The sequence below is a fragment of the Aspergillus nomiae genome (assembly GCF_001204775.2).
Source record: "Aspergillus nomiae NRRL 13137 chromosome Unknown contig00073, whole genome shotgun sequence".
Classification (NCBI taxonomy): Eukaryota; Fungi; Ascomycota; class Eurotiomycetes; order Eurotiales; family Aspergillaceae; genus Aspergillus; species Aspergillus nomiae.
The window spans coordinates 13-14213 of NW_015378128.1; the positions used below are offsets into that span (position 1 = coordinate 13).

The 14201-nt window shown below is 49.5% G+C and overlaps 6 protein-coding genes across 6 annotated transcripts; 3 read left to right on the forward strand and 3 right to left on the reverse strand.

Moving 5' to 3' along the window:
* The first annotated feature begins 2456 nt into the window (after positions 1 to 2456).
* On the forward strand, positions 2457 to 3976 carry nhp6 (high-mobility group nucleosome-binding protein). The gene is made up of 6 exons (XM_015549143.1): positions 2457 to 2553; positions 2782 to 2838; positions 3125 to 3197; positions 3250 to 3345; positions 3402 to 3523; positions 3580 to 3976. The coding sequence occupies exons 3-6, from the start codon at positions 3137 to 3139 to the stop codon at positions 3610 to 3612; spliced, it is 312 nt and encodes a 103-aa protein (XP_015408627.1). The 5' UTR covers positions 2457 to 2553; positions 2782 to 2838; positions 3125 to 3136; the 3' UTR covers positions 3613 to 3976.
* A 2523-nt stretch (positions 3977 to 6499) lies between these two features.
* ANOM_003887 (uncharacterized protein) lies at positions 6500 to 8159 on the forward strand (the record flags this gene model as incomplete). Its single annotated transcript, XM_015549144.1, has 6 exons — positions 6500 to 6954; positions 6986 to 7396; positions 7447 to 7524; positions 7576 to 7808; positions 7867 to 7978; positions 8036 to 8159. 6 exons carry the CDS (start codon positions 6500 to 6502, stop codon positions 8157 to 8159), a joined length of 1413 nt encoding a protein of 470 aa, XP_015408628.1.
* An 863-nt stretch (positions 8160 to 9022) lies between these two features.
* On the reverse strand, positions 9023 to 10087 carry ANOM_003888 (CCDC174 family protein; the record flags this gene model as incomplete). The annotated part of the gene is made up of 1 exon (XM_015549145.1): positions 9023 to 10087. One exon carries the CDS (start codon positions 10085 to 10087, stop codon positions 9023 to 9025), a length of 1065 nt encoding a protein of 354 aa, XP_015408626.1.
* Positions 10088 to 10402: 315 nt separating this feature from the next.
* ANOM_003889 (homoserine dehydrogenase) lies at positions 10403 to 11605 on the forward strand (the record flags this gene model as incomplete). Its single annotated transcript, XM_015549146.1, has 2 exons — positions 10403 to 10433; positions 10527 to 11605. The coding sequence occupies 2 exons, from the start codon at positions 10403 to 10405 to the stop codon at positions 11603 to 11605; spliced, it is 1110 nt and encodes a 369-aa protein (XP_015408625.1).
* A 97-nt stretch (positions 11606 to 11702) lies between these two features.
* ANOM_003890 (heme-dependent oxidative N-demethylase family protein) lies at positions 11703 to 13030 on the reverse strand (the record flags this gene model as incomplete). The annotated part of the gene is made up of 3 exons (XM_015549147.1): positions 11703 to 12658; positions 12721 to 12877; positions 12929 to 13030. The coding sequence occupies 3 exons, from the start codon at positions 13028 to 13030 to the stop codon at positions 11703 to 11705; spliced, it is 1215 nt and encodes a 404-aa protein (XP_015408620.1).
* A 520-nt stretch (positions 13031 to 13550) lies between these two features.
* ANOM_003891 (uncharacterized protein) lies at positions 13551 to 13935 on the reverse strand (the record flags this gene model as incomplete). Its single annotated transcript, XM_015549148.1, has 2 exons — positions 13551 to 13796; positions 13870 to 13935. The coding sequence occupies 2 exons, from the start codon at positions 13933 to 13935 to the stop codon at positions 13551 to 13553; spliced, it is 312 nt and encodes a 103-aa protein (XP_015408619.1).
* Between the last annotated feature and the right edge of the window lie 266 nt (positions 13936 to 14201).

A 14201-nucleotide genomic window follows, 5' to 3' on the forward strand; every position in this document is an offset into this window, starting at 1 on the left:
TTGTCTGTGTGTTTACATCACAGTCTGTAACCATGTCAACAAAGCCAACCTGAAGAGGACGATGACAATTCTGCGCGACCCACGTGACATCATGGCGGAGCTGATGACGGCAAAGACGCATTCGTCATGGTCAGTTACGATTTTTGCAACCACACCCAAAAAAGATGGATGGGGAAGTTTATTCAATCCTCCAGATAACAAAATAAATTACCACAAGACTTAGTCCACAGCGCTAAGATACAGGTAAAATCACCAGACGCTCCACATTTCGTCAAATTGTGAGAGCTGGGAGGAAAAAAAAGATAAATTTTTTTTCCCTTTCTTTTTCTTTGGACAAGGGAAAAATAAGCCCCATAATATGTATGATCGTATAAAGAGCGCGTATCAAGAAGCATGGGAGAAAGAAATAATCAGGCCAAAGAGGAGCCGGTGTTTCCACATGGAACCAAATCCGATCACCCCTCATTATTATTAATGTGCAGATACAGAGCCTTACTTACAATACCACAGTCGGTCACTGCCCCAATAATACAGGTCCAGTATTTGCTGGTAAGCTGGATGGTGCTGTTTGGCGTGGAATGCAGTGGCATTTAATCATGAAGAGTAAGCAGGATTTTGTGATCTATGCAAAGCTTACAGTACCAACAACTAGTTTGTTACAATCATCTATTTATCCAAAATTTTTTCGTCTTTTGCATGGCACTACTCTGTAAATGATTAATCAATTTTTATTAATTAACTAGTAGTAACTATCATCTGCAGTAAGATTGCAAGTAACTATCCGGGACTGTCGTCCACTACATGGACCCTTGGAAACAAACTGACAGCCGTTTGTCCTCCGTGGTACAAATGATCCCAAATGCATAGGAGTGAAATCAGTCCCTGGAACCACTGCTCCAGAGACAAGATTGTTATACTGCTCGATTAACCGTGCGAAACTAAAAATGAAAGCAGTGGTATGAGGACCCAGCACAATTAGCATTCGTCTAGTCTAACACTGTCATAAGCTATCTTGTGCTGGGCGTTGATGTTTTCAGAGGCCTCATTGGTAGGTGCTATGAGTGTGTGGCTTTGCGTTAAAAAACTTACTACTGAGCTATGTGTCTAGCTATCTATCCCTTAAGACTACGACTACCTCTCTCATTGGTAGATGACTGCATGCCAGGAGAAGAGCGCTATTTAATGTCATTGGAAAGACTGTGCAAGGTACATACAATGGTGCTTGGGTACCTCCTCGTCGCCCCGTACACATCAATTCGATCAAGCATCCCGTTGCCCGTGCAAGGGGCCCTTGGATGTATAACCATATAAATCCATACTAGCAGAGGCAATATCCATATTAAATCAAACGGTTCTCACGGATAGGTATCCATGTCCAAGCCGAATTGCGCCGGACGCAGCACATGTAACTGGCACAAGCGCCGAGGGGAATGGACGAATAATGAAATGATCATCGGGCTTCTTCAACGATAGGTTTAACAGGGAAGCGAGCCCCGAAGGGAAATCAAGAAGCAGCTGGTACATAGTATAAGATACTCCAGCAATGTACTAGAACTAACCCCAAAGCATGGGCTTACTTATTAATGAAAGGTTAGTGGTACTCAGGCTGTTCATCACAGGATGGATGAAAGTTATGCGTAGCAGAGATTATGCTGCTACAAAATTATACCCCGCATAGATTCTAGCAAATTCGCCCATATTAAATCATTCAGGCCTACTCAAATTGGCTAATATGCAGTACAAAGGCGTGGTGAAGTCGTATCGAAGTTGACTAGGAAGACTACATGGGGGCACGGAGGATATACATACACGGTACGGAGATTTTTGGAGGATGGAAAGGAAATCACTACTAGTACGGAGTACTATGGGAACCTGGAAGTACTACGACGTTACTACTGTACGGTACTACTACCACCGCCGTCCATATTCCGTCAATCAATGGATACTGTGGTGTATGTATTTTACCTGAGGTAATTTATCCACATGGTGGAAAAGTAGGTAACCTGATAAGTGGCGGCGGCTGATTCAGGTATTGTGACCGTCTTGTATCATACCGTACACTAGTTCATAGTGGAGCTGTGTCGAAGCAATTCATCAACGCGAATTCGTTTCTGCCGATTTTTGTCTTACCAGATGAGCTCAAAAAAGCCCGAGAGCCAACAGTAATTCAGTCAGAGGAAGTTTCTGCAGCTTCAGTAGTCCCCCTGTTCAAGAAAAGGGCGGGTGTTGGATGAAAATGACAGTGTTGATCCGTTGTAGGGACGACCGAGGAAGAGCCGTACATGACATGTATGATACAATACCACCCATTCCCCGAACACACCATAGCCAGTCGCAGCCAGCCGACTTCCCTTGCTGTGCTGCCCACTTCCCCCCTTCGTAAGTTGTGAGTGAGTAGGTAGGTAGTGGCCCGCCCTCCCGTCTCTCTCTTCTCTCTCCTACTACTACTACTCTCCCCTCTCCCTCTCTCTCTCACTCTACCTACTCTCCCTCACTACGCTTCCCATACAATTCTCTCCTCCCCATACAAAAAAGTACTGCATATCCGCATCGGTGAGTTCACTAGTAAACACTCGCACTTCTCACATTGGTTTCACACAACCAAACGCAATTATTCCTTTCTTTTAAAACTGTTTGTTTCCATTGTGAAGGCTTTCCTTGAATGTCATTTCCCTTGATTTTTCGTCATGGCTTCGCGATCTCACTGTCGCGCATCTGCGACGGCAACTATATAGTTCCAGAAATAATGCTTGAACCCAAACTGACTTTACTCCCCAACAGGCCAAAACTGCCGACCTCAAAACATTGCTCTTGATTTTCTTTTGAGTCAATTGTCGGGTAGGTCTCTTGCGCGCTTTTTCTTTTTCGTGTTCTGCCTTGACTTGCGCCCGCGATCGGACTTGTTTGGGGCGCGCGCTTTTACGCTCTGGCCGCACCGTACTTTTCCCACCGCGCGCATAGTCGCATTAGTCGCCCCCGACTTGATTTGTTTCCTTCATTATTCTTTTAATTTTTCTTTGTTCTCGTCATCTGCACTCCATCCTTGCCAACGTGCCCAAGTCGCTCTTGACACTGGCAAGTTCTCTTGGCTTCGAACCTTCTAACAGGGCTTTGTTCTCAACAGATCACATCAAAGATGCCTAAGGAGAAGACCACACGTAAGACCAAGGGTACCCGCGTCGAGCGCAAGAAGAAGGGTATGTTCCCCGTCTATATCTCTTGAAGCGCACTGACTGATCTGGTCTGTAGACCCCAACGCACCCAAGCGTGGTCTCTCCGCGTACATGTTCTTCGCCAATGATAACCGCGAGAAGGTTCGCGAAGAGAACCCCGGCATCTCTTTCGGTAAGATACGCAAACTCGAGGTGTATCACTGATCGGATCAGCTAACTTCCGGACAGGTCAGGTTGGCAAGATGCTCGGTGAGAAGTGGAAGGCCCTGAGCGACACTGAGCGCCGTCCCTATGAGGAGAAGGCTGCCGCCGACAAGAAGCGTTACGAAGACGAGAAGGCGAGCTACAACGTATGAGACCCTGGTCGCCTCTTGAATGTGGACAATGCTAATGGACTGAATATTAGGCCCAAGCCGAGGAGGATGAGGAATCTTCTTAAGCTGTTTCTTCCCCTCGCAGGTCTTGTAAATCTTGACCGATTGGCGTTTCGTGTTGTTTATTCCCGCTAATTGCCTGACTTGTATTTGTCGCCTCTTATGTTTCCTTTTACTCGATGGTTTCTGGTATGGGATGACGGTGGTTTCTCCTTGCTTTTCTGTTCATGAAGGATCTTCAATGGGACATGTTTACTGTATGGACTGGCGGCTTTGGGACGAATTTGACTTAAATCGAGGGAGCCCGGCGCTGTATACCAGATCGGCGGGAGAACCTTGTTTTGAGTATCTATGGTGAAATATGAATTGAAGCTGTTGAGGCAAGCAAAATCTGCTGTACACTAGCCTAATCAACCGCATCCTTACCTTTTCTCTGTTGATCGCCCCAGCGGCTTTCGTGCCATAATGAATATTTAGGTTTTTTTCTCGAGTATGATGGAGGTGTTGGGAATAAGAACATAGGTGAATCAATTTCTCTAAGGCTTGTGTTGGTGTTGAAGCTGTCGAATTGCAAGGGAGCTCTCCGGCATCATCTGGCCCAAGCTCCAGTGATGACGCGGGGGTAAACTTGTTTACGTGTTGGACGCGCGCGTTCCGTACTTCCGATATCTCCGGTCGTCGCCTTGATGCCTGAAACCGCAAATCAACTATCGTCAGTTGCCACCAGTTCAGTGGCTAGACTCTTATAGATAGAGCTTAAGACCCAAGGTCCCCTCTTAACTGTCACCCAGTACCTACTAATATTCTGACACAACACAGTCTGCTTACGCTATGAGACTAGAGATATGCGGTCGTGAGCAATGCCATCCAAACAAAAGCGGCCAACACGGTCAAGTATATGTACATACATACGCTAGGGCACACACCTATTTTCCGCACGCAACTGTGCTTGTTCCGGCATTTATGCATCGCGCTACTATTCTCTAACTGGCGTGTTGGTGGATATCTGAGGATCATGAATATCCGTCAGGCAGAAATCACATATGGTTCGACGTGTTTGCTATACTAACCACCCAGAAGCAATAGGATTTGTGTACTAAAATCTAGAGCTGTGTGTCTACCCAAGAAGGGTTGCCGAACGCCTGTGGTGCGTTGGATTGATTCTAATATATACGGCCAAGATGAGAAGAAGAGTCAAAGGATGGGGAGCGTTACTATTGCTCTACATGATGCAGTCTGTATCGGCACATCACGACTGGACTCAGAAAAATTTGCAAATGTTGAGATTCTCTACAAAGATGATGACCTAAACTTGTAGGGCAAAGCTTGGTCTCCCCTGAACAGAGCAAAATGTCAAGAAACGAAGGTTTCAGGCATTCATGGTGGGTGCCTCTGAATCCTAAACGTCTTCGGCACCCGGAGCTTCGGATTGACCTTCATTACATTTATCGTTCGCCTTCCTGCTAAGAAGGTCGGTCCTCGCTGAACTAGACATTACTTCTCAGTCTCGATCGTAGTGGAACCAGCTTATCTGTTCCTGTCAAGGGTCGGGAAGACCACTGGGCGTTGTATAAGCAAGAAATCAGTCCGTTCCAAGCCATATGTTCATGATGGAGAGTGGGCCTTCGCATGATATGTGAAGAATATTGGTGGTTCTTCTCCCGTGTTCAAAGATAGCAGCTCATACGTGGTTTGAATGACGGAGAAGTTGGATGAGTCGAGATTATCCACCTACTAAGTCTGTTTGCCCGCTTGCCAGTACTATAGTCATGGATAGGTTTACACCCTTCGCTTTGATCCAAGAAGGGGGTTCGTCCGAGTCAATGATTGTCTCGTGATTTGGTCAGCGACACGGGAATTCCCACCCGTTAACGTGACTCCATCGAAGCCTCCTTCTTTCTTGCTGCAGCTGCAGGTCAGCCACCGGCAATGGACTTACTTGTCTTCCGATGCCCGGCTTTTGGTGAACCCTTTGTTGTCTCATTGTTCTCGGAGTTTTCTTCAGCAAAGGATCAATCGTTTCTTCCCTCGAACGGGAATGAATCCTTGCGTTAAACGGTGACAAGCTGTGTGTGTGTTGGGGGGGGGGATGTGGTGAGTTACACTGTCAGTCTAGTCTGTCCAGCCTGTCCATCACCGCTCAATGGCGCCAGTGCAGCTCCGCTCCTCGTTTATTGGCTTTGTCCCTTCTCCGCTATGGACACGTCAACGACCCCAAGTCAGTTAGACACTTGGAGGGCAATTACCCTATGCGTTTCAAGCCATGGTCAGCATGAGAGCCGCAAGTGAGGGTCATGGATGGCTTGGTGTTTCTAGGGCTCGTTCCATTGACTATCAGGTTCGATCTTTGCCCCACTTGACGGCATTCTTGACCCGCATTTCTTCTCGCGACAGATGATTGTTTAATTGATAATTGATGGGTTATCTGATTCCCCTTGGGTTCTACAAGAAATTGATTTTTGAGCTCGGTCTGGCTGTGAAAGGCTCGCTGGTCTCTTTTTCTCGCTCCTACCATTCGGGGGGTCAATCCGGCAGAGCACTAATCCTTTAGTTCCTCAGTGCGTGGTCTTCAGTCGATACGATGCATGCGGATCGCACAACACTCTCCTCGAACGCCCTCATTGCATTATTCTACGACTGAGTTGTCGTCGGGTCACCCCTCCACAGCGAAATCTGTTCCGACTTACCCTTATGAACAGGTTTATTTAGCTTTAACCTTCTTGTCCCCAATTTCTTTCTTTTTTAGTTTTTTACCCTTTCTTGTCCAATATAAGATCGCTGGCAGGGTTATCTCCGTGCCCTCTTCACTATACCTCACCGACTATCATATAATATCCCCCTCCCCTCCCTATATTCTGTTCAAGTGCCACGCGAGGGCTTTATATATATAATACATATCTTTCTCTTATATGTGTATGTATCTGCATGGCCCTTTAAAGGCAAACGTCCAATATGGCCCTGCGTACTTCCGCCGATAACGCAGAGGACGTGGCCGCTGGCTTCCGTGCATTTCGTGAGCACCTCCCCGGCCATGAAGCGGAACTCACTGGCCTTATCGCGGACCTTTTTGCCATCAGTTCAGCTTTGAAGAGGTTGGATAACCTGACAAACGATCGTCGACATCAGCATAACCTGGCCATCGTGCAGCCGGACCTCGAATTGGTCCGTACTAGCTTGAAAATTACCCTCGAGGATATCGTCGATTTCTTCGGTGATCTCGAAGTGCGCAGAGGTTCTACCAGAGATGTCTATCGTCGAACCTGGATTGAACTATGTGAGTTCTTCCGGGACGAGGGGAAGGATTCACCCCCAACACGCTTAGCCAGGTACAAGACGTTTTTGAATGAATTGGAGGATCATATGATTGAGTATGTCATTCCACTTCAACGCCTTGCCACTAATATGTTGTGAGCATACTAATTTCCTTGGGTTGGATAGCAAGTTCCCTGATGCCTCGTTCATGGCTAGCCTTCGCAACGGTGTGAAAGGGTTGCTAGCCCAGCAATGCAGTCGACTGCCCCACCAGCTGGGCAGCATGTCTCTCAGCACACCGTCCTCTCCCAGTAGCCATAGCACTGAGCCTGGCAGCCCGGTTAGCGACCGTCGGCCTCGCAATAGGAGGTCCTATGAACGAGCAAGGCCTTCTCATACGTCTCCGCACTCACCACTTTCTCCCGCGTCCGGAAATTTCTCAGATGTCCCACCATCCGCCCCAGATGCACCTGGATCCCCTTTCACTAGTTCAGCCACGAGTCACTCCCTGGGTTCCAACATCGTTAGTGACCATTGGGCAAAAAATGTTTTCAAAGACGCACGTGCAACGACTCGGATCCCATATGTTGGTGAAAGGTAAGAGGCTATAGCGCAGCCAAAGATCATCCGGACTGATATTTGCTTAGTTCTAAATGTCTTGGTGACCTAACCCCCGGGGTAAAGCGATGGCTCAATGAGACGGGGTTCGAGGAGCTTTTCCAGCTGTACGCGTTTTGAAGCTTCCCCCTTCCATGCCTTTTGCTAATATGTCCCAGAGCCTTTAATGGTGATTCGGATTTACGTGTGTATTTATATGTACGAGAAGACGACCACCGAGCGCGCATCGTATGCAAGACTTTTCGCTCGCCCCGCTCCAGTGACTACCACTGCCTCCCTCTGAATATGCTGGAAATTATTCGTGTCGGCTCCTGTCTGCAGTTGTGCCGACGGCGCCGTGGCGGCCAGGAACTTGTGTTATGGGCCAATCTCAAGTTCAGTACACTTGAGCGTGCGTATCAACTCTTCCGCCCCTACGTCTTTGAGCACGGCACTGAATGATTGAACAGATATGGTACTGTTTTTCTGCACGTTCCTGGCTCTTCGCTCTCAGGACTGTGGCCGACCAGTGGATCGCATCCGTGATTATGAGTTAGACGATGAAGAGGAGCTCTTTGGGGGGTATGGGCATTCTTAATAGCAAGCCAAGTGGGCGGTGTACTGACTGAGAAGTTGCAGGCCTATTGTTGACGACAACTTCCTTCATGCGCTACGCATATACAAAGACCGAACATCTGGCGCCATAAGACTCCAGGCATCAGTACATAAAGGGGAAATGAAACGGTGGGGTTCCCGGCGATGAGATGAAACTGGATCATTTACTCATTGGTAATCTGATATAGGGCTCCAGTTTGGACGGCATTCATCACGAATCATATTGGCACGCGAGGTTGGATCCGTCAAGCTGATTCAAGAGTTGTTCTATTACGCGAACTTCATCGGACAATCTTCACATTTGATCACTATGACCCACCATGCACGTCCAGGGGAGAGCACATAATAAAGTTTTCGAATCGCTCTGGTTGGTCACTTTATTTCTTTATTAATATGTTTCATGATGTTTCATGATACCTACAGTGTACTGATTCCGGATTTTCAGATGCGCAAGGATTCATCCAGACTATTGCCGACCTCGCTAGCCGCTGACCTTTTCTTTCGACTTCCCCATACCATGGTCTATTTCACCAGTCAACATCGCATTACACAGATATAAAAAGGTGGGATTATATGAATAAACAAAAGCAGGAAAAGCAAAGAATCTCCATTTTTATAATGATGCCCAACATCCACGATACTGTTATATTATCCTAATTATTGAACAATCACGATTAATGACTTATGCTTACGACTTCATGAGCTAACGAAGCTAACCGGGTGGTATTTTGGTCTCTTTTGATGCTACAAATTAAAAAAGGTCGCCCTGCCACGCCTTGATGGGGTGGTTTGGGTCTGAATTCAGCTGGCTGATAATCGCCTGCGCAAGACATCATTTTTTTTTGGGAACTACTCTTCTGAACTTGCAGGTTATTCAGAAAAAAAAAAGAAAAATTGATTACTCAATATCTTTTCAAGATCACAAGATTAAATAAAAGAAATGAATATCATGATCTAGCAAAGCACAGGGGTATCTTAGAAAACTTAGAGCATAATATACAGAAAAAGACATCAAACGCCAACATCTCCCAGCTTAGCAAGAAATATCTCTGCTTGCCTTTTTGACCGTAGCTCTCCAATCTTCTTCCTCCGTTCATCCTTCACCCGCTCTCGCTCCGCCTTTCTCGCTCGGTGGACTTCTCGCTCACGCTGAGTTTCATCTCGCGCGTTCATAAGCTCCTCCATCTGCTGCCGACGCACATTCTCATCCTTGGAGAAGGCATAAAATCCGGTACCCCGATTCCGGACCTCCGCGTCCGCATCATAATGCGTCTCTTCCGGAGTAGGAGACCGGTCTCTCCGCTTAGCCAGATACGACATCTGCGCCGCCAGGCCCGCATCAGGATTGAACGCCTCCGCCTGCACAGCAGCCCCGTAGATCAGATTGTCCGGCCGGGAAGGACGCCAACGTTCCTTCGCGTCACCCTGTTCGGTTGCTTCTTCCTTCAACCGGGCCGCACGAGCCGCGTCGGCCCTGGTCCCCCGACGAGTCCGACCAAGCTCATCCTCATAGGACACAATCGAAGCATTTCCATCATCATCATCATCCTCCTCCTCTTCCTCCTCGCCATCACTCCCAGAGCCTTTGCCTCGCTGGGCATCTGCCCATTTCTGATCGAAATCCACCAGCCCCTCTTTCTCCCGCCGCCGTAGTCGCGCCAGATACTCGTCCTGCGTTTCTTCTTCTTCCGAGTCGCTCCCGGCCGCCAGATACAGCCCCTTCTTGAGGTCCTCGTACATCCGCGCCTTCTCCTCCATCCGCCGCTTGGAGCGGTGCAGCGTGGCCGTGTCTACGCCCCCGATATCTTGGGACCGCTGGTGTGTTTGGTGAGTGTCATCATCGCGGAGGTCAGCGGCGGCACGTTTCTGGGCGCCTTTGTTGGGATGCGCGAAGATGTCTGACTTGGTGGTTTTGGATGGTCGGGGTCGGCCGCGGGTGGAGGCGTTGGCGTCTTTGTTGATGAGGGAGGAAAGAGCTGTCGTGAAGGCGAGCGTGGAGGAAGAAGGGGAATTGGATTGGGATTGGGAGGTTGATTTAGAGCGAGGGATGCCGTATAGCGAATTTGGATTCGACATTATTGGGGATTGTTGGAGGTGTTGGAGTAAGATGTAGAAGTTTTGAAGGGAGATATGGGAATGCGGCCGTAATCGATAAGGCGTGATTGAACTGATGTGGACTAAGTGGGAATAGGCAGGTATGACTAAGGACCCTTCATAGATGGCCCCGCGGAAGGACCCCTCCAGACTTGTCATTCCATCTTCATTCGACTTCTTCTGTTCGTACGTCTCTCTGCTTCCCTGGTCTTTTTGGTGGTGCTTATTCTCGTCTTAGATATCTGGTTTACTTCCGGTTACCATTCAAGCCCAGTTTACGATCAATTGCCTATCATCATGTCGAGCCCCGTCTATCTCGGTGTCATTGGTATGTACCAAAAAACATCTACAACCAACAACAACAACAACACTCATACACTACATACCCCAATTCTCAAACAAAATACTCACAGCGTCGCAGGAGTCGGAGGTGTAGGCACAGCCTTCCTGAGCCAACTTGCCCGTCTTCCCAATGCCCCCAAGCTCGTCCTCCTCGCTCGCTCTAGCCAGACCCTCCAGTCTCCGACACCGGCCTACTCCCCCGCCATCCCCGCCGCAGACTGGAAAACCGCCGTCGAGACCCCCTCCCTAGTCAAAGCGGGTGCTCTCTCCGTCGACGAGATTGCCTCCTACCTCTCCTCCGCCCCCGGTCGCTCTATCCTCGTCGACAACACCAGCGACCTCACCCTCGCCAGCTCCTACCCCGTCTTCCTCCGCAAGGGCATCTCCATCGTCACCCCCAACAAGAAGGGTTTCTCCTCCGACCTCTCCCTGTGGAAGGACATCTTCGCTGCCGCTGCAGAGGGCAAGGCCCTCGTGTACCATGAGAGCACCGTCGGCGCAGGCCTCCCCGTGATCTCCACCCTCCGCGACCTCGTTAGCACCGGCGATGAGGTCACCCGCATCGAGGGTGTCTTCTCCGGCACGCTGTCCTTCCTGTTCAACACCTTCGCCCCGGTGTCTGGGCCGTCCGGCGCAAAGTGGAGCGAGGTCGTGGCGAAGGCCAAGGATCTCGGCTACACCGAGCCCGATCCCCGTGACGACCTGAACGGTATGGATGTCGCCCGTAAGCTGACTATTTTGGCGCGTATCGCCGGTCTGGAGGTCCAGTCTCCCGACTCGTTCCCGATTGAGTCGCTGATTCCTAAGGAGCTCGAGTCGGTGCCCTCCACTGCGGATGGTATCAAGGAGTTCATGACCCGCTTGCCCGAGTTCGATGGCCAGATGTCGGCTATTAAGGAGGCTGCTGAGAAGGAAGGTAAGGTTGTGCGCTACGTTGGCAGCATTGACGTTGGTAAGAAGGAGGTCCGTGTCGGTTTGCAGTACTTCGATAAGGATAGCTCCATTGCTGGTCTGAAGGGCAGTGACAACATCATCAGCTTCTACACGAAGCGTTACGGTGGTAACCCCCTCGTTGTCCAGGGCAGCGGTGCTGGCGGTGATGTGACTGCCATGGGCGTGTCCGCTGACTTGATCAAGGTCGTGCAGAGACTGCAGTAAATCACCTTATAAAAGGCTAAGGAATGATCTGACTTGGATATGATAAATCAAGAAACCAATAAAAGTAATAGAATGAAGAAACAACAACGAAAAATGATTACGAGCGCAGAAACGCTTTCACAGCCTCGCCCCAAACTGGCCCCCGTTTGTACCAATGCATTGCAGGCACATTCCCCTCTTTCAACCCATCAATAGCAGCCGCCAGATCCTCTCCCAGCCCTTCATCCTTGACCATCTGGATCGGATCCGTGTATGTATGGAACGCAAACACCAATGCCTTGCTCTGAGGAAGACGATGCAACGTCTGCCGTTCACACCGCAAAACTGTAGAGTCCACGTCCAATTCCCCACACTTCAAAGCCTTCTCCCCTTCACTCTCGTCCCCGTGCACGCCGCCAAACGCAGCAAACAATTCCGAATTGGTAGTAATACTCCAATTGACCCTCTGCACAAACTGGCCGACCTCGACCCGCGCAAAGAACCGGTCCATGCTACGCTCAAGCTTCTCCTTATACCCCGGGACCGGGGTATGGATGGACGCGAGTCGGAGGCCGAGCTTCTTGCGCGTGTCGAAGCCGGAGGGGAAGAAGGTTGTATACGCTTCTAGGATGTACTTTTCAGATTCTCCTTGGTTGGTTGAGGGGTGGGTTGAGGGGGATTCAGGGAGGAGAATAAGAAACTCCTCGTCCACGAGCGTACCTAGGGTCTCGAGTTCTTTTCGCCCTGTCCTGGATCCGGGTTCGGATTCATTGAAGTGTAATGGGATCTTGGCTCCTGTGACCAGACTCTCGAGGATTGTCTTGGTTTCTGTTCCTGTCTTGCTGTTGTCATCGGAAGTCAGTCGGAACATCCGAGGGTACCGTGTGGGGAGATATGTCCCGACAACGAAGACGTATAACTCTCGGATGGCGGCGTAAATTCGCGGATCGGTCTCGCTATTGACTCCGACGACAACGTCGGGATATTTCTGAAGTAGCGAGGACCGAATGGCTAGTCTGTCTTTGTAGGTTTTGTCCATCTGAATGAGTGCCGAGGGGTCCAGGTTCGATAATGCTTGGCGGAATCAGTATCAAGCCCATACCCAGTTCTGATGACTCTGGTTGTTTGAGACATACCCATCGTCAAGTGGTACTTTGGCTTAAAGGGCCGGAACTTCAATGGCTCCGTAGTCTCCCAGTTGAATTCCGGGAGGGGTTCGATGGGCGGGTATGTCTTTTGGCTATCATTGTGGGATGTCGGCTTTGGTGGGCGGTCGTTGGAGACGGCTGGTTTCTGAGCCCGTGAGCCAAAATGTCGTCTCAAGTGTACGGGGCCCAGTCATACATATCTCCAAATGGCAAGGCCAACCCCTAGCAGGGGAATGAGAAACGCTAGTGGCATCCTCTTCGTGTAGGTGGCTACTGCGTCGAGCATAGAGAGCCCCATGTTATTGTAGTCACTTGTTCTGGGTTCCCTGTTCAATGGAAGCCCGATTGCAGGCTGGAGGAGTCATGGGTGCGGAGAGATGGATATAGTTCCCATCCTCATTGCAGGATTAGATAATTCTCGGTCTTGCGATTGGTCGGCAACCCCGTTCAACGCCGATTGCTCAGAGCACCGAACATCTGGTCCCTTTTCATCGTGAGTCCCGCGCATACAAAAGTCAATGATATTTCAGTAGTGGGTCTGGTATATATAAAGAGGGGTATCAAATGAACAAGACAACTCAGACCGCTAGATAAGTCACAGATCAGGCAAGCTCACAATAGCCAACGCCAAGATCTGCTGCAAAATATGTCCGAAATGAAGAAGGCAAAGCAAGAATAAAGTCAAATGTGCATACTGAGATAACAACCGGCGGGCAAAATGGAATGCGCACCGTAGTCGACTACCTCACCAGGAGGCGCTCTACCTCAAATACCACGAAGTCCCGTGCCAAAGTATTTCAACTAGACGTATTCCTCGATTACTTTCGTTTTAGCCCGTTGTTCTCTTCCTTTTCAGTCCCAGGTGCCTCGTAGCTTGCTAGCACAAAGGCCCTCCGCTGGCCATTTGGTCTTTCATTCAGGCTGGGCGCACGAGGCCGCTGTCTCCCCCTCGCCCTGCCGCCGATTACGGGGAGCTCATACGTCAACATCCGCCAGATGTAGAGGGACACGTCGAAGAAGATAAGTGTAGCCCAGGGAGCGATGGTGATGAGGCCTAGGACGAGCTGCGATAAGAAGATAGTTAGCGCGCATGTTCTGGGAGGCATCGGTACCAACTGCACAACATGAAATACATACAAAGAGTCGGGCGATCCAGTTTTCGACATAGATGAGGTCGGCTGGAAATAATGAATACCACGCCATTTTATACGTGCGAAGTATGTATGTTTATTTCGTTCCGTCCTCGAGATTGTTCGGCGATCGATTTACTGGAGCGCTGCTATCGGGGTATAACGGCAATTGAAAACCAGTCCAAACGGCTGTCGAAGGTGGTTACCACCGAGTAGCGACCATGAGCATTCACCAGGAAGTCCAAGGAATCCAGGGAATTTCCCGGAGACAACGTGGCTCGGTGCGTATTTGAGCACCTCGGTGTGCGGTTGTTTGCGTAGGCCGCGGTAATGAATGGT

Bases quoted from the DNA above. Each gene is read 5' to 3' on its own strand.
- nhp6 (XM_015549143.1), top strand. From the start codon at position 3,137: ATGCCTAAGGAGAAGACCACACGTAAGACCAAGGGTACCCGCGTCGAG. The intron at 3,346-3,401 runs GTAAGATACGCA...ACTTCCGGACAG, and splicing joins GAACCCCGGCATCTCTTTCG to GTCAGGTTGGCAAGATGCTC. The intron at 3,524-3,579 runs GTATGAGACCCT...ACTGAATATTAG, and splicing joins ACGAGAAGGCGAGCTACAAC to GCCCAAGCCGAGGAGGATGA.